Raw genomic sequence first — 22,501 nt, 5'->3', positions numbered from 1 at the left:
TGCACAACGTCACTTATCTGAATTTTTTGCTGCAATTCCTTTGAAATGTCCCAAAACAGCAGCTGCAATCTCTACGAAAGCCATACTTGACGACAAAAGACGACCCGACTGGGCGTAATGGACAAACTAACTTCTTGACACTCATAACACAAAAACATACAATGTTTTGATGCAGTTTCCTTATTGGGATTCCCCCCCGTTTTTACAGACCCTAGGCGTGGTGCTGCCGACCCGGCAAAAGGTCGAAATCGTAACCTCTATAATTGACTTTTTTCCTCCAGAAATGCAATATCGACAAAATCTCCGTTAAAGATTGAAATACTTTAATCAAAACATAAAACAGAGCATTATATAATTATATATATAAAAATCCACAATGTTTTGATGCCGTCCCTATTCCAGGAAGCCCCCTCGATTTTATTGACCCTTGGTGCGGCGCTGCCGACCCGGCAAAAGGTCAAAATCGTGACCCTTGAATTTCGACTTTTTCTGGTAGCAACGATAACACTGACAATATCCCTGAAAAAGAAAAGCATATTAATAAAAGCATAAAACTACGAAACCTACTACTTCCCTACTAGGCGCAACGAAAACCGAAGCTATTGGCACCTAAAACATTAAAATCCTATAATGTTTGGATGCCGTCTCCATGTTGGGGTTCACCCTCGTCCTTCTGAACCCTAGGTGCGCCGCTGCTGACCCGGCAAAAGGTCAATCTCGCGACCCTTGAATTCGACTTTTTCCTGGCAGCAACGGTAAACAGACAAAATCCCTGAAAAATTATAAAACTAATTATAAAACAAATTACAAAAGCATAAAACCACGCAACTTACTACTTCCCGACTCGGCGAAATGAAAAACGACGACTTTGGCATCTAAAACATTAAAAACCAAAAATGTTTTGATGCCGTTTCCATGTCGGAATGCCCCCTCGCCCTTCTGAACTCTGGGTGTGGCGCTGCCGGCCCAACAAAAGGCCAAAATTGTGACCCTCAAATTCGACCTTTATAACAGTAGCGGTATAATGAAAATATCCCTGAAAAAGTACATAATTAATTAACAACAACAGAACACTAAATGTATATACAAACCCACTGACGTATACGAACCTCCCCAACGACGCTTCTTATAAATCCATGGCATCGCTTTCCTTCCCAAATCCCACCGGACAAATCTTAAAAATCCTGGACAAATTGGACCTGCAAAAGAAAAGACAAAACTAAAACAGACAAAACAAAACTAAACACATAGATATACTTATCTAATCCAATTTTCTGCATCCAATTCCATGGACATTTACGAGCGTCGGCCCAAAGCAAAGCATCTTGGCCCGACGTCCATAAGATGCCTCCTTTCCCTGGCGAGACGACCCACAGAAGCGACGACCCTGGTGACTCCAAAGCAATGACGACGCTCTCGCCGACACATCGATGAACTCCAGCTGAAGTGCAGCAACTCTCTGGACCCTGGAATGGGACGGCGACGCGGGAATTCACTACGCATTGAAGAACTCCAGCTGAAATGCAGCAACTCCCTGGACCCTGGAATAAGACGGCGGCGCGGGAATCCACTTCGCTTTCGACCATTTGACGGCTGGCGATGAGACCCACGGGCGGGTTTACAGCCTCCTGCAAACTTAAATTTAAATTGACGGCGGCGCGGGATCTGCACACGAAAACAAAACACTGACGACTGGTGAAACTGCTGGCGATGAGACCCACGGGCGGGTTGACAGCCTCCTGCAAACTAAAATCCAAATTGACGGCGGCGCGGGATCTTCACACGAAAAAGAAACTCTGACGACTGGTGAAACTAAAATTCAAACTCAAAAGCAAAACAACGGCCGCTGTGGTGGTAAAAAGTACCACTTTGGACAGCCGGCAAAAATTCCACCATCAAAACTACTTACCTGAAAGGCTGGCCCAACTCAAATTCGAAAGTTGCGCGCAGCCTGCGGCTGCAAATAACTGGGACAAGCAGCTCCCATTCCCCACCGGAAAAGACTCTGAGGCTCGGTGCTTCCGTCCCTCTGGCGGGGGTACCTAAAAATATAAATAAAAGTAATTTTAAGCTCAAATAAATTGACTTACGCAAATTGTCTGAAATTCTGAAAATGTAAACAAACCAAAAACCATATGTTAATGTTACCATCCACGCAATGTTTATAATTAAGAAAATACCAAATCATGTATATTTACCACACCTGTCCAACCCTCACACTCATCCCCAACATTGTACAAATTCAAAAACGAAAATAATTGTACCTAGATATTGCACCCTGTGTAATCATAGGCAAATAAATGCGTGGATGCGGGGCAGAAATCATCATTCTGTCTTCCGTACTTTCACCAGAAACGTCAAAAAACGTGACCCTTGAATTCAACTTTTTCCTGGTAGCAACGGTATACTGACAATATCCCTGAAAAAGAATAAAATAAATTAATAAATGCATAAACTGCGCAAACTACTACTTCCCGACTCGGCGCAACGGAAAACGATGTTTTTGGCACCTAAAACATTAAAAATGTATAATGTTTTGATGCCATTTCCATGTTGGGATGCCCCCTCGTCCTTCTGAACTCTAGGTGCGCCGCTGCTAACCCGGCAAAAGGTCAATCTTGCGACCCTTGAATTCGACTTCTCCCTGGCAGCAACGGTATACAGTCAAAATCCCTGTAAAATTATAAAACAAATTATAAAACAAATTTATAAAAACACAAAACCACGCAACTTACTATTTCCCGACTCGGCGAAATGAAAAACAATGATTTCGGCACCTAAAACATTAAAAACCTAAAATGTTTTGATGCCGTTTCCATATTGGGATGCCTTCTCGTCCTTACGAATTCCAAGTGCGGCGCTGCTGACCCGGCAAAAGGTCAAAATCGTGACCCTTAAATTCCACCTTTTCCTGGTAGCAACGGTATACTGACAATATCCCTAAAAAAGAACAAAATAAATTAACAACAACAGAAAACTAAATGTATATACAAACCTACTGACATATACGAACCTCCCAAACGATGCTTCTTATAACTCCATGGCAATGTTTCCTTTCCAATCCCACCGGACAAACCCGGCAAAAGGTCGAAATCGTGACCCTTGAATTCAACTTTTTCCTGGTAGCAACGGTATACTGACAATATCCCTGAAAAAGAATAAAATAAATTAATAAATGCATAAACTGCGCAAACTACTACTTCCCGACTCGGCGCAACGGAAAACGATGTTTTTGGCACCTAAAACATTAAAAATGTATAATGTTTTGATGCCATTTCCATGTTGGGATGCCCCCTCGTCCTTCTGAACTCTAGGTGCGCCGCTGCTAACCCGGCAAAAGGTCAATCTTGCGACCCTTGAATTCGACTTCTCCCTGGCAGCAACGGTATACAGTCAAAATCCCTGTAAAATTATAAAACAAATTATAAAACAAATTTATAAAAACACAAAACCACGCAACTTACTATTTCCCGACTCGGCGAAATGAAAAACAATGATTTCGGCACCTAAAACATTAAAAACCTAAAATGTTTTGATGCCGTTTCCATATTGGGATGCCTTCTCGTCCTTACGAATTCCAAGTGCGGCGCTGCTGACCCGGCAAAAGGTCAAAATCGTGACCCTTAAATTCCACCTTTTCCTGGTAGCAACGGTATACTGACAATATCCCTAAAAAAGAACAAAATAAATTAACAACAACAGAAAACTAAATGTATATACAAACCTACTGACATATACGAACCTCCCAAACGATGCTTCTTATAACTCCATGGCAATGTTTCCTTTCCAATCCCACCGGACAAACTTGAAAAATCCTGGACAATTTGGACCTGCAAAAGAAAAGAAAAAAAAAAACTAAAATCAGACAAAACAAAACTAAACACATAGATATACTTATCTAATCCAATTTTCTGCATCCAATTCCATGGACTTTTACGAGCGACGGCCCAAAGCAAAGCATCTTGGCCCGGCGTCCAAAAGATGCTTCCTTTTCCCTGGCGAGACGACCTACAAAAGCGACGACCCTTATGATTCCAAATCAATGACGACGCTCTCGCCGATACCCTGATGAACTCCAGCTGAAGTGCAGCAACTCCCTGGACCCTGGAATAAGACGGCGGCGCGGGAATCCACTACGCAATGTAGAACTCCAGCTGAAATGCAGCAACTCCCTGGACCTTGGAATAAGACGGCGGCGCGGGAATCCACTGCGCTTTGGACCTTTGACGGCTGGCGATGAGACCCACGGGCGGGTTGGCAGCCTCCTGCAAACTATCTGGCAGACGCGGCGCCGCTGGCAACAACAAACTCCACTGAAAGCGACGACTTCTCTGCCCAAAATAAGCAGACCCCATCGCCAAACGTTGCCAGCGGCTCCAAGGAAATCAAAATTGACGGCAGCGCGGGATCTCCATACGAAGCTTAAACAATGACGACTGGTGAAACTGCTGAAACCAAAATGAAAACTCAAAAGCAAAACAACAACAGCTGGCAAAAATTTCCACCATGAATGATACTTACCAGAAACGCCGGCCCCACTCAAATTCGAAATTAGCGCGCAGCCTCCGGCTGCAAAGAACTGGGACAAATAACCCCCATTCCCCACCGGCAATGACTCCTGTGGCTCGGTGCTTCCGTCCTTCTGGCGAAAATACCTGAAAATATAAACAAAAATTAATTTTAAACTCAATTAAACTGACCTATGTAAATTTCCTGAAATTCTAAAATGTAAACAAAGCAAAGCCATATGTTAATGTTACCATCCACGCAATGTCTTAAAAGTAAGAAAATACCAACGCATTTATACTTACCACACCTGTCCAACCCCCCACACTCATCTCACCAATGTACAAAGCAAAAATGAAAATAATTGTACCTAAATATTGCACTCTGTGTAATCACAGGCAAATAAATGCGTGGATGCGGGGCAGAAATAAATCATTCTGTCTCCGTACTTTCACCAGAAACGTCAAATATGCAAACGTCACTTATCTGAATTCTTTGCTGCAAATCCTTTGAAATGTCCTAAAACAGCAGCTGCAATCTCTACGAAAGCCATACTTGACGACAAAAGACGACCCGACTAGGCGCAATGGACAAACTAACTTCTTGGCACTTAGAACACAAAAACATACAATGTTTTGATGCAGTTTCCTTATTGGGATTCCCCCACGTTTTTACAGACCCTAGGCGTGGTGCTGCCGACCCGGCAAAAGGTCGAAATCGTAACCTCTAAAATTGACTTTTTTCCTACAGAAATGCAATATCGACAAAATCTTCGTTAAAGATTGAAATAATTTAATCAAAACATAAAACAGAGTACTATATAATAATATATATAAAAATTCACAATGTTTTGATGCCGTCCCTATTTCAGGGAGCCCCCTCGATTTTATTGACCCTTGGGGCGGCGCTGCCGACCCGGCAAAAGGTCAAAATCGGGACCCTTGAATTCAACTTTTTCTGGTAGCCAGGAATATACTGACAATATATTCCTGAAAAAGAATAACAAATTAATAAAAGCATAAAAATACGCAACTTACTACTCCCCTACTAGGCGCAACGAAAAACGAAGTTTTAGGCACCTAAAACATCAAAAACCTATAATGTTTGGATGCCGTCTCCATGCTGGGGTGCCCCCTCGTCCTTCTGAACCCTTGGCGCGCCGCTACTGACCCGGCAAAGGGTCAATCTCGCGACCCTTGAATTCGACTTTTTCCTGGCAGCAACGGCACACAGACAAAATCCCTGAAAAATTATAAAACAAATTATAAAACAAATTTATAAAAATATAAAACCACGCAACTTACTACTTCCCGACTCGGCGAAATGGAAAACGACGATTTTGGCACCTAAAACACAAAAAACCTATAATGTTTTGATGCCGTTTCCATGCTGGGATTCCCCCCCGTCCTTCAGAATTCTAAGTGCGGCACTGCTGACCCTGCAAAAGGTCAAAATCGTGACCCTTGAATTCAACTTTTTCCTGGTAGCAACGGTATACTGACAATATCCCTGAAAAAGAATAAAATAAATTAATAAATGCATAAACTGCGCAAACTACTACTTCCCGACTCGGCGCAACGGAAAACGATGTTTTTGGCACCTAAAACATTAAAAATGTATAATGTTTTGATGCCATTTCCATGTTGGGATGCCCCCTCGTCCTTCTGAACTCTAGGTGCGCCGCTGCTAACCCGGCAAAAGGTCAATCTTGCGACCCTTGAATTCGACTTCTCCCTGGCAGCAACGGTATACAGTCAAAATCCCTGTAAAATTATAAAACAAATTATAAAACAAATTTATAAAAACACAAAACCACGCAACACTATTTCCCGACTCGGCGAAATGAAAAACAATGATTTCGGCACCTAAAACATTAAAAACCTAAAATGTTTTGATGCCGTTTCCATATTGGGATGCCTTCTCGTCCTTACGAATTCCAAGTGCGGCGCTGCTGACCCGGCAAAAGGTCAAAATCGTGACCCTTAAATTCCACCTTTTCCTGGTAGCAACGGTATACTGACAATATCCCTAAAAAAGAACAAAATAAATTAACAACAACAGAAAACTAAATGTATATACAAACCTACTGACATATACGAACCTCCCAAACGATGCTTCTTATAACTCCATGGCAATGTTTCCTTTCCAATCCCACCGGACAAACTTGAAAAATCCTGGACAATTTGGACCTGCAAAAGAAAAGAAAAAAAAAAACTAAAATCAGACAAAACAAAACTAAACACATAGATATACTTATCTAATCCAATTTTCTGCATTCAATTCCATGGACTTTTACGAGCGACGGCCCAAAGCAAAGCATCTTGGCCCGGCGTCCAAAAGATGCTTCCTTTTCCCTGGCGAGACGACCTACAAAAGCGACGACCCTTATGATTCCAAATCAATGACGACGCTCTCGCCGATACCCTGATGAACTCCAGCTGAAGTGCAGCAACTCCCTGGACCCTGGAATAAGACGGCGGCGCGGGAATCCACTACGCAATGTAGAACTCCAGCTGAAATGCAGCAACTCCCTGGACCTTGGAATAAGACGGCGGCGCGGGAATCCACTGCGCTTTGGACCTTTGACGGCTGGCGATGAGACCCACGGGCGGGTTGGCAGCCTCCTGCAAACTATCTGGCAGACGCGGCGCCGCTGGCAACAACAAACTCCACTGAAAGCGACGACTTCTCTGCCCAAAATAAGCAGACCCCATCGCCAAACGTTGCCAGCGGCTCCAAGGAAATCAAAATTGACGGCAGCGCGGGATCTCCATACGAAGCTTAAACAATGACGACTGGTAAAACTGCTGAAACCAAAATGAAAACTCAAAAGCAAAACAACAACAGCTGGCAAAAATTTCCACCATGAATGATACTTACCAGAAACGCCGGCCCCACTCAAATTCGAAATTAGCGCGCAGCCTGCGGCTGCAAAGAACTGGGACAAATAACCCCCATTCCCCACCGGCAATGACTCCTGTGGCTCGGTGCTTCCGTCCTTCTGGCGAAAATACCTGAAAATATAAACAAAAATTAATTTTAAACTCAATTAAACTGACCTATGTAAATTTCCTGAAATTCTAAAATGTAAACAAAGCAAAGCCATATGTTAATGTTACCATCCACGCAATGTCTTAAAAGTAAGAAAATACCAACGCATTTATACTTACCACACCTGTCCAACCCCCCACACTCATCTCACCAATGTACAAATTCAAAAATGAAAATAATTGTACCTAAATATTGCACTCTGTGTAATCACAGGCAAATAAATGCGTGGATGCGGGGCAGAAATAAATCATTCTGTCTCCGTACTTTCACCAGAAACGTCAAATATGCAAACGTCACTTATCTGAATTCTTTGCTGCAAATCCTTTGAAATGTCCTAAAACAGCAGCTGCAGCAATCTCTACGAAAGCCATACTTGACGACAAAAGACGACCCGACTAGGCGCAATGGACAAACTAACTTCTTGGCACTTAGAACACAAAAACATACAATGTTTTGATGCAGTTTCCTTATTGGGATTCCCCCACGTTTTTACAGACCCTAGGCGTGGTGCTGCCGACCCGGCAAAAGGTCGAAATCGTAACCTCTAAAATTGACTTTTTTCCTACAGAAATGCAATATCGACAAAATCTTCGTTAAAGATTGAAATAATTTAATCAAAACATAAAACAGAGTACTATATAATAATATATATAAAAATTCACAATGTTTTGATGCCGTCCCTATTTCAGGGAGCCCCCTCGATTTTATTGACCCTTGGGGCGGCGCTGCCGACCCGGCAAAAGGTCAAAATCGGGACCCTTGAATTTCGACGGGCGGGTTGGCAGCCTCCTGCAAACTATCTGGCAGACGCGGCGCCGCTGGCAACAACAAACTCCACTGAAAGCGACGACTTCTCTGCCCAAAATAAGCAGACCCCATCGCCAAACGTTGCCAGCGGCTCCAAGGAAATCAAAATTGACGGCAGCGCGGGATCTCCATACGAAGCTTAAACAATGACGACTGGTGAAACTGCTGAAACCAAAATGAAAACTCAAAAGCAAAACAACAACAGCTGGCAAAAATTTCCACCATGAATGATACTTACCAGAAACGCCGGCCCCACTCAAATTCGAAATTAGCGCGCAGCCTCCGGCTGCAAAGAACTGGGACAAATAACCCCCATTCCCCACCGGCAATGACTCCTGTGGCTCGGTGCTTCCGTCCTTCTGGCGAAAATACCTGAAAATATAAACAAAAATTAATTTTAAACTCAATTAAACTGACCTATGTAAATTTCCTGAAATTCTAAAATGTAAACAAAGCAAAGCCATATGTTAATGTTACCATCCACGCAATGTCTTAAAAGTAAGAAAATACCAACGCATTTATACTTACCACACCTGTCCAACCCCCCACACTCATCTCACCAATGTACAAATTCAAAAATGAAAATAATTGTACCTAAATATTGCACTCTGTGTAATCACAGGCAAATAAATGCGTGGATGCGGGGCAGAAATAAATCATTCTGTCTCCGTACTTTCACCAGAAACGTCAAATATGCAAACGTCACTTATCTGAATTCTTTGCTGCAAATCCTTTGAAATGTCCTAAAACAGCAGCTGCAATCTCTACGAAAGCCATACTTGACGACAAAAGACGACCCGACTAGGCGCAATGGACAAACTAACTTCTTGGCACTTAGAACACAAAAACATACAATGTTTTGATGCAGTTTCCTTATTGGGATTCCCCCACGTTTTTACAGACCCTAGGCGTGGTGCTGCCGACCCGGCAAAAGGTCGAAATCGTAACCTCTAAAATTGACTTTTTTCCTACAGAAATGCAATATCGACAAAATCTTCGTTAAAGATTGAAATAATTTAATCAAAACATAAAACAGAGTACTATATAATAATATATATAAAAATTCACAATGTTTTGATGCCGTCCCTATTTCAGGGAGCCCCCTCGATTTTATTGACCCTTGGGGCGGCGCTGCCGACCCGGCAAAAGGTCAAAATCGGGACCCTTGAATTCAACTTTTTCTGGTAGCCAGGAATATACTGACAATATATTCCTGAAAAAGAATAACAAATTAATAAAAGCATAAAAATACGCAACTTACTACTCCCCTACTAGGCGCAACGAAAAACGAAGTTTTAGGCACCTAAAACATCAAAAACCTATAATGTTTGGATGCCGTCTCCATGCTGGGGTGCCCCCTCGTCCTTCTGAACCCTTGGCGCGCCGCTACTGACCCGGCAAAGGGTCAATCTCGCGACCCTTGAATTCGACTTTTTCCTGGCAGCAACGGCACACAGACAAAATCCCTGAAAAATTATAAAACAAATTATAAAACAAATTTATAAAAATATAAAACCACGCAACTTACTACTTCCCGACTCGGCGAAATGGAAAACGACGATTTTGGCACCTAAAACACAAAAAACCTATAATGTTTTGATGCCGTTTCCATGCTGGGATGCCCCCCCGTCCTTCAGAATTCTAAGTGCGGCACTGCTGACCCGGCAAAAGGTCAAAATCGTGACCCTTGAATTCAACTTTTTCCTGGTAGCAACGGTATACTGACAATATCCCTGAAAAAGAATAAAATAAATTAATAAATGCATAAACTGCGCAAACTACTACTTCCCGACTCGGCGCAACGGAAAACGATGTTTTTGGCACCTAAAACATTAAAAATGTATAATGTTTTGATGCCATTTCCATGTTGGGATGCCCCCTCGTCCTTCTGAACTCTAGGTGCGCCGCTGCTAACCAGGCAAAAGGTCAATCTTGCGACCCTTGAATTCGACTTCTCCCTGGCAGCAACGGTATACAGTCAAAATCCCTGTAAAATTATAAAACAAATTATAAAACAAATTTATAAAAACACAAAACCACGCAACTTACTATTTTCCGACTCGGCGAAATGAAAAACAATGATTTCGGCACCTAAAACATTAAAAACCTAAAATGTTTTGATGCCGTTTCCATATTGGGATGCCTTCTCGTCCTTACGAATTCCAAGTGCGGCGCTGCTGACCCGGCAAAAGGTCAAAATCGTGACCCTTAAATTCCACCTTTTCCTGGTAGCAACGGTATACTGACAATATCCCTAAAAAAGAACAAAATAAATTAACAACAACAGAAAACTAAATGTATATACAAACCTACTGACATATACGAACCTCCCAAACGATGCTTCTTATAACTCCATGGCAATGTTTCCTTTCCAATCCCACCGGACAAACTTGAAAAATCCTGGACAATTTGGACCTGCAAAAGAAAAGAAAAAAAAAAACTAAAATCAGACAAAACAAAACTAAACACATAGATATACTTATCTAATCCAATTTTCTGCATCCAATTCCATGGACTTTTACGAGCGACGGCCCAAAGCAAAGCATCTTGGCCCGGCGTCCAAAAGATGCTTCCTTTTCCCTGGCGAGACGACCTACAAAAGCGACGACCCTTATGATTCCAAATCAATGACGACGCTCTCGCCGATACCCTGATGAACTCCAGCTGAAGTGCAGCAACTCCCTGGACCCTGGAATAAGACGGCGGCGCGGGAATCCACTACGCAATGTAGAACTCCAGCTGAAATGCAGCAACTCCCTGGACCTTGGAATAAGACGGCGGCGCGGGAATCCACTGCGCTTTGGACCTTTGACGGCTGGCGATGAGACCCACGGGCGGGTTGGCAGCCTCCTGCAAACTATCTGGCAGACGCGGCGCCGCTGGCAACAACAAACTCCACTGAAAGCGACGACTTCTCTGCCCAAAATAAGCAGACCCCATCGCCAAACGTTGCCAGCGGCTCCAAGGAAATCAAAATTGACGGCAGCGCGGGATCTCCATACGAAGCTTAAACAATGACGACTGGTGAAACTGCTGAAACCAAAATGAAAACTCAAAAGCAAAACAACAACAGCTGGCAAAAATTTCCACCATGAATGATACTTACCAGAAACGCCGGCCCCACTCAAATTCGAAATTAGCGCGCAGCCTGCGGCTGCAAAGAACTGGGACAAATAACCCCCATTCCCCACCGGCAATGACTCCTGTGGCTCGGTGCTTCCGTCCTTCTGGCGAAAATACCTGAAAATATAAACAAAAATTAATTTTAAACTCAATTAAACTGACCTATGTAAATTTCCTGAAATTCTAAAATGTAAACAAAGCAAAGCCATATGTTAATGTTACCATCCACGCAATGTCTTAAAAGTAAGAAAATACCAACGCATTTATACTTACCACACCTGTCCAACCCCCCACACTCATCTCACCAATGTACAAAGCAAAAATGAAAATAATTGTACCTAAATATTGCACTCTGTGTAATCACAGGCAAATAAATGCGTGGATGCGGGGCAGAAATAAATCATTCTGTCTCCGTACTTTCACCAGAAACGTCAAATATGCAAACGTCACTTATCTGAATTCTTTGCTGCAAATCCTTTGAAATGTCCTAAAACAGCAGCTGCAATCTCTACGAAAGCCATACTTGACGACAAAAGACGACCCGACTAGGCGCAATGGACAAACTAACTTCTTGGCACTTAGAACACAAAAACATACAATGTTTTGATGCAGTTTCCTTATTGGGATTCCCCCACGTTTTTACAGACCCTAGGCGTGGTGCTGCCGACCCGGCAAAAGGTCGAAATCGTAACCTCTAAAATTGACTTTTTTCCTACAGAAATGCAATATCGACAAAATCTTCGTTAAAGATTGAAATAATTTAATCAAAACATAAAACAGAGTACTATATAATAATATATATAAAAATTCACAATGTTTTGATGCCGTCCCTATTTCAGGGAGCCCCCTCGATTTTATTGACCCTTGGGGCGGCGCTGCCGACCCGGCAAAAGGTCAAAATCGGGACCCTTGAATTCAACTTTTTCTGGTAGCCAGGAATATACTGACAATATATTCCTGAAAAAGAATAACAAATTAATAAAAGCATAAAAATACGCAACTTACTACTCCCCTACTAGGCGCAACGAAAAACGAAGTTTTAGGCACCTAAAACATCAAAAACCTATAATGTTTGGATGCCGTCTCCATGCTGGGGTGCCCCCTCGTCCTTCTGAACCCTTGGCGCGCCGCTACTGACCCGGCAAAAGGTCAATCTCGCGACCCTTCAATTCGACTTTTTCCTGGCAGCAACGGCACACAGACAAAATCCCTGAAAAATTATAAAACAAATTATAAAACAAATTTATAAAAATATAAAACCACGCAACTTACTACTTCCCGACTCGGCGAAATGGAAAACGACGATTTTGGCACCTAAAACACAAAAAACCTATAATGTTTTGATGCCGTTTCCATGCTGGGATGCCCCCCCGTCCTTCAGAATTCTAAGTGCGGCACTGCTGACCCGGCAAAAGGTCGAAATCGTGACCCTTGAATTCAACTTTTTCCTGGTAGCAACGGTATACTGACAATATCCCTGAAAAAGAATAAAATAAATTAATAAATGCATAAACTGCGCAAACTACTACTTCCCGACTCGGCGCAACGGAAAACGATGTTTTTGGCACCTAAAACATTAAAAATGTATAATGTTTTGATGTCATTTCCATGTTGGGATGCCCCCTCGTCCTTCTGAACTCTAGGTGCGCCGCTGCTAACCCGGCAAAAGGTCAATCTTGCGACCCTTGAATTCGACTTCTCCCTGGCAGCAACGGTATACAGTCAAAATCCCTGTAAAATTATAAAACAAATTATAAAACAAATTTATAAAAACACAAAACCACGCAACTTACTATTTCCCGACTCGGCGAAATGAAAAACAATGATTTCGGCACCTAAAACATTAAAAACCTAAAATGTTTTGATGCCGTTTCCATATTGGGATGCCTTCTCGTCCTTACGAATTCCAAGTGCGGCGCTGCTGACCCGGCAAAAGGTCAAAATCGTGACCCTTAAATTCCACCTTTTCCTGGTAGCAACGGTATACTGACAATATCCCTAAAAAAGAACAAAATAAATTAACAACAACAGAAAACTAAATGTATATAAAAACCTACTGACATATACGAACCTCCCAAACGATGCTTCTTATAACTCCATGGCAATGTTTCCTTTCCAATCCCACCGGACAATCTTGAAAAATCCTGGACAATTTGGACCTGCAAAAGAAAAGAAAAAAAAAAACTAAAATCAGACAAAACCAAACTAAACACATAGATATACTTATCTAATCCAATTTTCTGCATCCAATTCCATGGACTTTTACGAGCGACGGCCCAAAGCAAAGCATCTTGGCCCGGCGTCCAAAAGATGCTTCCTTTTCCCTGGCGAGACGACCTACAAAAGCGACGACCCTTATGATTCCAAATCAATGACGACGCTCTCGCCGATACCCTGATGAACTCCAGCTGAAGTGCAGCAACTCCCTGGACCCTGGAATAAGACGGCGGCGCGGGAATCCACTACGCAATGTAGAACTCCAGCTGAAATGCAGCAACTCCCTGGACCTTGGAATAAGACGGCGGCGCGGGAATCCACTGCGCTTTGGACCTTTGACGGCTGGCGATGAGACCCACGGGCGGGTTGGCAGCCTCCTGCAAACTATCTGGCAGACGCGGCGCCGCTGGCAACAACAAACTCCACTGAAAGCGACGACTTCTCTGCCCAAAATAAGCAGACCCCATCGCCAAACGTTGCCAGCGGCTCCAAGGAAATCAAAATTGACGGCAGCGCGGGATCTCCATACGAAGCTTAAACAATGACGACTGGTGAAACTGCTGAAACCAAAATGAAAACTCAAAAGCAAAACAACAACAGCTGGCAAAAATTTCCACCATGAATGATACTTACCAGAAACGCCGGCCCCACTCAAATTCGAAATTAGCGCGCAGCCTGCGGCTGCAAAGAACTGGGACAAATAACCCCCATTCCCCACCGGCAATGACTCCTGTGGCTCGGTGCTTCCGTCCTTCTGGCGAAAATACCTGAAAATATAAACAAAAATTAATTTTAAACTCAATTAAACTGACCTATGTAAATTTCCTGAAATTCTAAAATGTAAACAAAGCAAAGCCATATGTTAATGTTACCATCCACGCAATGTCTTAAAAGTAAGAAAATACCAACGCATTTATACTTACCACACCTGTCCAACCCCCCACACTCATCTCACCAATGTACAAATTCAAAAATGAAAATAATTGTACCTAAATATTGCACTCTGTGTAATCACAGGCAAATAAATGCGTGGATGCGGGGCAGAAATAAATCATTCTGTCTCCGTACTTTCACCAGAAACGTCAAATATGCAAACGTCACTTATCTGAATTCTTTGCTGCAAATCCTTTGAAATGTCCTAAAACAGCAGCTGCAATCTCTACGAAAGCCATACTTGACGACAAAAGACGACCCGACTAGGCGCAATGGACAAACTAACTTCTTGGCACTTAGAACACAAAAACATACAATGTTTTGATGCAGTTTCCTTATTGGGATTCCCCCACGTTTTTACAGACCCTAGGCGTGGTGCTGCCGACCCGGCAAAAGGTCGAAATCGTAACCTCTAAAATTGACTTTTTTCCTACAGAAATGCAATATCGACAAAATCTTCGTTAAAGATTGAAATAATTTAATCAAAACATAAAACAGAGTACTATATAATAATATATATAAAAATTCACAATGTTTTGATGCCGTCCCTATTTCAGGGAGCCCCCTCGATTTTATTGACCCTTGGGGCGGCGCTGCCGACCCGGCAAAAGGTCAAAATCGGGACCCTTGAATTCAACTTTTTCTGGTAGCCAGGAATATACTGACAATATATTCCTGAAAAAGAATAACAAATTAATAAAAGCATAAAAATACGCAACTTACTACTCCCCTACTAGGCGCAACGAAAAACGAAGTTTTAGGCACCTAAAACATCAAAAACCTATAATGTTTGGATGCCGTCTCCATGCTGGGGTGCCCCCTCGTCCTTTTGAACCCTTGGCGCGCCGCTACTGACCCGGCAAAGGGTCAATCTCGCGACCCTTGAATTCGACTTTTTCCTGGCAGCAACGGCACACAGACAAAATCCCTGAAAAATTATAAAACAAATTATAAAACAAATTTATAAAAATATAAAACCACGCAACTTACTACTTCCCGACTCGGCGAAATGGAAAACGACGATTTTGGCACCTAAAACACAAAAAACCTATAATGTTTTGATGCCGTTTCCATGCTGGGATGCCCCCCCGTCCTTCAGAATTCTAAGTGCGGCACTGCTGACCCGGCAAAAGGTCAAAATCGTGACCCTTGAATTCAACTTTTTCCTGGTAGCAACGGTATACTGACAATATCCCTGAAAAAGAATAAAATAAATTAATAAATGCATAAACTGCGCAAACTACTACTTCCCGACTCGGCGCAACGGAAAACGATGTTTTTGGCACCTAAAACATTAAAAATGTATGTTTTGATGCCATTTCCATGTTGGGATGCCCCCTCGTCCTTCTGAACTCTAGGTGCGCCGCTGCTAACCCGGCAAAAGGTCAATCTTGCGACCCTTGAATTCGACTTCTCCCTGGCAGCAACGGTATACAGTCAAAATCCCTGTAAAATTATAAAACAAATTATAAAACAAATTTATAAAAACACAAAACCACGCAACTTACTATTTCCCGACTCGGCGAAATGAAAAACAATGATTTCGGCACCTAAAACATTAAAAACCTAAAATGTTTTGATGCCGTTTCCATATTGGGATGCCTTCTCGTCCTTACGAATTCCAAGTGCGGCGCTGCTGACCCGGCAAAAGGTCAAAATCGTGACCCTTAAATTCCACCTTTTCCTGGTAGCAACGGTATACTGACAATATCCCTGTAAAATTATAAAACAAATTATAAAACAAATTTATAAAAACACAAAACCACGCAACTTACTATTTCCCGACTCGGCGAAATGAAAAACAATGATTTCGGCACCTAAAACATTAAAAACCTAAAATGTTTTGATGCCGTTTCCATATTGGGATGCCTTCTCGTCCTTACGAATTCCAAGTGCGGCGCTGCTGACCCGGCAAAAGGTCAAAATCGTGACCCTTAAATTCCACCTTTTCCTGGTAGCAACGGTATACTGACAATATCCCTAAAAAAGAACAAAATAAATTAACAACAACAGAAAACTAAATGTATATACAAACCTACTGACATATACGAACCTCCCAAACGATGCTTCTTATAACTCCATGGCAATGTTTCCTTTCCAATCCCACCGGACAAACTTGAAAAATCCTGGACAATTTGGACCTGCAAAAGAAAAGAAAAAAAAAAACTAAAATCAGACAAAACAAAACTAAACACATAGATATACTTATCTAATCCAATTTTCTGCATTCAATTCCATGGACTTTTACGAGCGACGGCCCAAAGCAAAGCATCTTGGCCCGGCGTCCAAAAGATGCTTCCTTTTCCCTGGCGAGACGACCTACAAAAGCGACGACCCTTATGATTCCAAATCAATGACGACGCTCTCGCCGATACCCTGATGAACTCCAGCTGAAGTGCAGCAACTCCCTGGACCCTGGAATAAGACGGCGGCGCGGGAATCCACTACGCAATGTAGAACTCCAGCTGAAATGCAGCAACTCCCTGGACCTTGGAATAAGACGGCGGCGCGGGAATCCACTGCGCTTTGGACCTTTGACGGCTGGCGATGAGACCCACGGGCGGGTTGGCAGCCTCCTGCAAACTATCTGGCAGACGCGGCGCCGCTGGCAACAACAAACTCCACTGAAAGCGACGACTTCTCTGCCCAAAATAAGCAGACCCCATCGCCAAACGTTGCCAGCGGCTCCAAGGAAATCAAAATTGACGGCAGCGCGGGATCTCCATACGAAGCTTAAACAATGACGACTGGTGAAACTGCTGAAACCAAAATGAAAACTCAAAAGCAAAACAACAACAGCTGGCAAAAATTTCCACCATGAATGATACTTACCAGAAACGCCGGCCCCACTCAAATTCGAAATTAGCGCGCAGCCTGCGGCTGCAAAGAACTGGGACAAATAACCCCCATTCCCCACCGGCAATGACTCCTGTGGCTCGGTGCTTCCGTCCTTCTGGCGAAAATACCTGAAAATATAAACAAAAATTAATTTTAAACTCAATTAAACTGACCTATGTAAATTTCCTGAAATTCTAAAATGTAAACAAAGCAAAGCCATATGTTAATGTTACCATCCACGCAATGTCTTAAAAGTAAGAAAATACCAACGCATTTATACTTACCACACCTGTCCAACCCCCCACACTCATCTCACCAATGTACAAATTCAAAAATGAAAATAATTGTACCTAAATATTGCACTCTGTGTAATCACAGGCAAATAAATGCGTGGATGCGGGGCAGAAATAAATCATTCTGTCTCCGTACTTTCACCAGAAACGTCAAATATGCAAACGTCACTTATCTGAATTCTTTGCTGCAAATCCTTTGAAATGTCCTAAAACAGCAGCTGCAGCAATCTCTACGAAAGCCATACTTGACGACAAAAGACGACCCGACTAGGCGCAATGGACAAACTAACTTCTTGGCACTTAGAACACAAAAACATACAATGTTTTGATGCAGTTTCCTTATTGGGATTCCCCCACGTTTTTACAGACCCTAGGCGTGGTGCTGCCGACCCGGCAAAAGGTCGAAATCGTAACCTCTAAAATTGACTTTTTTCCTACAGAAATGCAATATCGACAAAATCTTCGTTAAAGATTGAAATAATTTAATCAAAACATAAAACAGAGTACTATATAATAATATATATAAAAATTCACAATGTTTTGATGCCGTCCCTATTTCAGGGAGCCCCCTCGATTTTATTGACCCTTGGGGCGGCGCTGCCGACCCGGCAAAAGGTCAAAATCGGGACCCTTGAATTTCGACTTTTTCTGGTAGCAACGATAATACTGACAATATCCCTGAAAAAGAATAACAAATTAATAAAAGCATAAAAATACGCAACTTACTACTCCCCTACTAGGCGCAACGAAAAACGAAGTTTTAGGCACCTAAAACATTAAAAACCTATAATGTTTGGATGCCGTCTCCATGCTGGGGTGCCCCCTCCTCCTTCTGAACCCTTGGCGCGCCGCTACTGACCCGGCAAAGGGTCAATCTCGCGACCCTTGAATTCGACTTTTTCCTGGCAGCAACGGCACACAGACAAAATCCCTGAAAAATTATAAAACAAATTATAAAACAAATTTATAAAAATATAAAACCACGCAACTTACTACTTCCCGACTCGGCGAAATGGAAAACGACGATTTTGGCACCTAAAACACAAAAAACCTATAATGTTTTGATGCCGTTTCCATGCTGGGATGCCCCCCCGTCCTTCAGAATTCTAAGTGCGGCACTGCTGACCCGGCAAAAGGTCAAAATCGTGACCCTTAAATCCCACCTTTTCCTGGTAGCAACGGTATACTGACAATATCCCTAAAAAAGAACAAAATAAATTAACAACAACAGAAAACTAAATGTATATACAAACCTACTGACATATACGAACCTCCCAAACGATGCTTCTTATAACTCCATGGCAATGTTTCCTTTCCAATCCCACCGGACAAACTTGAAAAATCCTGGACAATTTGGACCTGCAAAAGAAAAGAAAAAAAAAAACTAAAATCAGACAAAACCAAACTAAACACATAGATATACTTATCTAATCCAATTTTCTGCATCCAATTCCATGGACTTTTACGAGCGACGGCCCAAAGCAAAGCATCTTGGCCCGGCGTCCAAAAGATGCTTCCTTTTCCCTGGCGAGACGACCTACAAAAGCGACGACCCTTGTGATTCCAAATCAATGACGACGCTCTCGCCGATACCCTGATGAACTCCAGCTGAAGTGCAGCAACTCCCTGGACCCTGGAATAAGACGGCGGCGCGGGAATCCACTACGCAATGTAGAACTCCAGCTGAAATGCAGCAACTCCCTGGACCTTGGAATAAGACGGCGGCGCGGGAATCCACTGCGCTTTGGACCTTTGACGGCTGGCGATGAGACCCACGGGCGGGTTGGCAGCCTCCTGCAAACTATCTGGCAGACGCGGCGCCGCTGGCAACAACAAACTCCACTGAAAGCGACGACTTCTCTGCCCAAAATAAGCAGACCCCATCGCCAAACGTTGCCAGCGGCTCCAAGGAAATCAAAATTGACGGCAGCGCGGGATCTCCATACGAAGCTTAAACAATGACGACTGGTGAAACCGCTGAAACCAAAATGAAAACTCAAAAGCAAAACAACAACAGCTGGCAAAAATTTCCACCATGAATGATACTTACCAGAAACGCCGGCCCCACTCAAATTCGAAATTAGCGCGCAGCCTGCGGCTGCAAAGAACTGGGACAAATAACCCCCATTCCCACCGGCAATGACTCCTGTGGCTCGGTGCTTCCGTCCTTCTGGCGAAAATACCTGAAAATAGAAACAAAAATTAATTTTAAACCCAATTAAACTGACCTATGTAAATTTCCTGAAATTCTAAAATGTAAACAAAGCAAAGCCATATGTTAATGTTACCATCCACGCAATGTCTTAAAAGTAAGAAAATACCAACGCATTTATACTTACCACACCTGTCCAACCCCCCACACTCATCTCACCAATGTACAAATTCAAAAATGAAAATAATTGTACCTAAATATTGCACTCTGTGTAATCACAGGCAAATAAATGCGTGGATGCGGGGCAGAAATAAATCATTCTGTCTCCGTACTTTCACCAGAAACGTCAAATATGCAAACGTCACTTATCTGAATTCTTTGCTGCAAATCCTTTGAAATGTCCTAAAACAGCAGCTGCAATCTCTACGAAAGCCATACTTGACGACAAAAGACGACCCGACTAGGCGCAATGGACAAACTAACTTCTTGGCACTTAGAACACAAAAACATACAATGTTTTGATGCAGTTTCCTTATTGGGATTCCCCCACGTTTTTACAGACCCTAGGCGTGGTGCTGCCGACCCGGCAAAAGGTCGAAATCGTAACCTCTAAAATTGACTTTTTTCCTACAGAAATGCAATATCGACAAAATCTTCGTTAAAGATTGAAATAATTTAATCAAAACATAAAACAGAGTACTATATAATAATATATATAAAAATTCACAATGTTTTGATGCCGTCCCTATTTCAGGGAGCCCCCTCGATTTTATTGACCCTTGGGGCGGCGCTGCCGACCCGGCAAAAGGTCAAAATCGGGACCCTTGAATTTCGACTTTTTCTGGTAGCAACGATAATACTGACAATATCCCTGAAAAAGAATAACAAATTAATAAAAGCATAAAAATACGCAACTTACTACTCCCCTACTAGGCGCAACGAAAAACGAAGTTTTAGGCACCTAAAACATTAAAAACCTATAATGTTTGGATGCCGTCTCCATGCTGGGGTGCCCCCTCGTCCTTCTGAACCCTTGGCGCGCCGCTACTGACCCGGCAAAGGGTCAATCTCGCGACCCTTGAATTCGACTTTTTCCTGGCAGCAACGGCACACAGACAAAATCCCTGAAAAATTATAAAACAAATTATAAAACAAATTTATAAAAATATAAAACCACGCAACTTACTACTTCCCGACTCGGCGAAATGGAAAACGACGATTTTGGCACCTAAAACACAAAAAACCTATAATGTTTTGATGCCGTTTCCATGCTGGGATGCCCCCCCGTCCTTCAGAATTCTAAGTGCGGCACTGCTGACCCGGCAAAAGGTCAAAATCGTGACCCTTGAATTCAACTTTTTCCTGGTAGCAACGGTATACTGACAATATCCCTGAAAAAGAATAAAATAAATTAATAAATGCATAAACTGCGCAAACTACTACTTCCCGACTCGGCGCAACGGAAAACGATGTTTTTGGCACCTAAAACATTAAAAATGTATAATGTTTTGATGCCATTTCCATGTTGGGATGCCCCCTCGTCCTTCTGAACTCTAGGTGCGCCGCTGCTAACCCGGCAAAAGGTCAATCTTGCGACCCTTGAATTCGACTTCTCCCTGGCAGCAACGGTATTCAGTCAAAATCCCTGTAAAATTATAAAACAAATTATAAAACAAATTTATAAAAACACAAAACCACGCAACTTACTATTTCCCGACTCGGCGAAATGAAAAACAATGATTTCGGCACCTAAAACATTAAAAACCTAAAATGTTTTGATGCCGATTCCATATTGGGATGCCTTCTCGTCCTTACGAATTCCAAGTGCGGCGCTGCTGACCCGGCAAAAGGCCAAAATCGTGACCCTTAAATTCCACCTTTTCCTGGTAGCAACGGTATACTGACAATATCCCTAAAAAAGAACAAAATAAATTAACAACAACAGAAAACTAAATGTATATAAAAACCTACTGACATATACGAACCTCCCAAACGATGCTTCTTATAACTCCATGGCAATGTTTCCTTTCCAATCCCACCGGACAATCTTGAAAAATCCTGGACAATTTGGACCTGCAAAAGAAAAGAAAAAAAAAACTAAAATCAGACAAAACAAAACTAAACACATAGATATACTTATCTAATCCAATTTTCTGCATCCAATTCCATGGACTTTTACGAGCGACGGCCCAAAGCAAAGCATCTTGGCCCGGCGTCCAAAAGATGCTTCCTTTTCCCTGGCGAGACGACCTACAAAAGCGACGACCCTTATGATTCCAAATCAATGACGACGCTCTCGCCGATACCCTGATGAACTCCAGCTGAAGTGCAGCAACTCCCTGGACCCTGGAATAAGACGGCGGCGCGGGAATCCACTACGCAATGTAGAACTCCAGCTGAAATGCAGCAACTCCCTGACCTTGGAATAAGACGGCGGCGCGGGAATCCACTGCGCTTTGGACCTTTGACGGCTGGCGATGAGACCCACGGGCGGGTTGGCAGCCTCCTGCAAACTATCTGGCAGACGCGGCGCCGCTGGCAACAACAAACTCCACTGAAAGCGACGACTTCTCTGCCCAAA

General features: G+C 42.8%; 1 protein-coding gene and 6 long non-coding RNA genes across 15 annotated transcripts; all 7 read right to left on the bottom strand.

Moving 5' to 3' along the window:
* Positions 1–364: 364 nt before the first annotated feature.
* Positions 365–1,231, bottom strand: LOC120457885. The gene is made up of 3 exons (XR_005617130.2): positions 1,110–1,231; positions 834–1,036; positions 365–772 (listed from the first exon to the last, which is right to left on the bottom strand). It is a non-coding gene; the product is annotated as an uncharacterized LOC120457885 (long non-coding RNA).
* Positions 1,232–2,448: 1,217 nt separating this feature from the next.
* LOC120457882 lies at positions 2,449–7,693 on the bottom strand. Of its 4 annotated transcripts, XR_005617127.2 has the most exons (7): positions 7,387–7,693; positions 6,760–7,310; positions 6,608–6,695; positions 6,330–6,534; positions 3,465–3,669; positions 2,736–2,940; positions 2,449–2,673 (listed from the first exon to the last, which is right to left on the bottom strand). It is a non-coding gene; the product is annotated as an uncharacterized LOC120457882 (long non-coding RNA). The 4 variants fall into 4 exon arrangements; XR_005617124.2 differs by having other exon boundaries at positions 2,452–2,673; positions 6,608–7,310; XR_005617125.1 differs by lacking the exons at positions 2,449–2,673; positions 2,736–2,940 and adding an exon at positions 3,206–3,402 and having other exon boundaries at positions 6,608–7,310.
* LOC120457878 lies at positions 3,677–4,949 on the bottom strand. The gene is made up of 3 exons (XM_039645404.2): positions 4,812–4,949; positions 4,522–4,655; positions 3,677–4,448 (listed from the first exon to the last, which is right to left on the bottom strand). Exons 1-3 carry the CDS (start codon positions 4,836–4,838, stop codon positions 4,040–4,042), a joined length of 570 nt encoding a protein of 189 aa, XP_039501338.1. The 5' UTR covers positions 4,839–4,949; the 3' UTR covers positions 3,677–4,039.
* Positions 5,372–6,032, bottom strand: LOC120457887. Its single transcript, XR_005617134.2, has 3 exons — positions 5,811–6,032; positions 5,555–5,748; positions 5,372–5,495 (listed from the first exon to the last, which is right to left on the bottom strand). It is a non-coding gene; the product is annotated as an uncharacterized LOC120457887 (long non-coding RNA).
* Positions 7,694–9,454: 1,761 nt separating the features above from the next.
* Positions 9,455–10,137, bottom strand: LOC120457889. Its single transcript, XR_005617136.2, has 3 exons — positions 9,893–10,137; positions 9,637–9,830; positions 9,455–9,577 (listed from the first exon to the last, which is right to left on the bottom strand). It is a non-coding gene; the product is annotated as an uncharacterized LOC120457889 (long non-coding RNA).
* A 19-nt stretch (positions 10,138–10,156) lies between these two features.
* On the bottom strand, positions 10,157–17,776 carry LOC120457879. Of its 6 annotated transcripts, XR_005617119.1 has the most exons (6): positions 16,691–17,776; positions 16,413–16,617; positions 16,146–16,350; positions 13,281–13,485; positions 10,414–10,618; positions 10,157–10,351 (listed from the first exon to the last, which is right to left on the bottom strand). It is a non-coding gene; the product is annotated as an uncharacterized LOC120457879 (long non-coding RNA). The 6 variants fall into 6 exon arrangements; XR_005617117.1 differs by lacking the exons at positions 10,157–10,351; positions 10,414–10,618 and adding an exon at positions 13,023–13,218; XR_005617116.1 differs by lacking the exons at positions 10,157–10,351; positions 10,414–10,618; positions 13,281–13,485 and adding exons at positions 15,185–15,565; positions 15,882–16,083.
* A 2,864-nt stretch (positions 17,777–20,640) lies between these two features.
* On the bottom strand, positions 20,641–21,351 carry LOC120457884. The gene is made up of 3 exons (XR_005617129.1): positions 21,107–21,351; positions 20,851–21,044; positions 20,641–20,791 (listed from the first exon to the last, which is right to left on the bottom strand). It is a non-coding gene; the product is annotated as an uncharacterized LOC120457884 (long non-coding RNA).
* Between the last annotated feature and the right edge of the window lie 1,150 nt (positions 21,352–22,501).

Source organism: Drosophila santomea, unplaced genomic scaffold (assembly GCF_016746245.2).
Source record: "Drosophila santomea strain STO CAGO 1482 unplaced genomic scaffold, Prin_Dsan_1.1 Segkk88_quiver_pilon_scaf, whole genome shotgun sequence".
NCBI lineage: Eukaryota > Metazoa > Arthropoda > Insecta > Diptera > Drosophilidae > Drosophila > Drosophila santomea.
The sequence above is the reverse complement of the archived record's forward strand: the minus strand, read 5'-3'. Positions and strand labels throughout refer to the sequence as shown.

Coding starts and splice junctions, on each gene's coding strand:
- LOC120457878 (XM_039645404.2), bottom strand. CDS start 4,838: ATGAGTGTGGGGGGTTGGACAGGTGTG. Junction 4,656..4,811: donor TGGGGGGTTGGACAGGTGTG/GTAAGTATAAAT, acceptor TTATATTTTCAG/GTATTTTCGCCAGAAGGACG. Junction 4,449..4,521: donor GAGTGGGGCCGGCGTTTCTG/GTAAGTATCATT, acceptor TTTTGGTTTCAG/CAGTTTCACCAGTCGTCATT.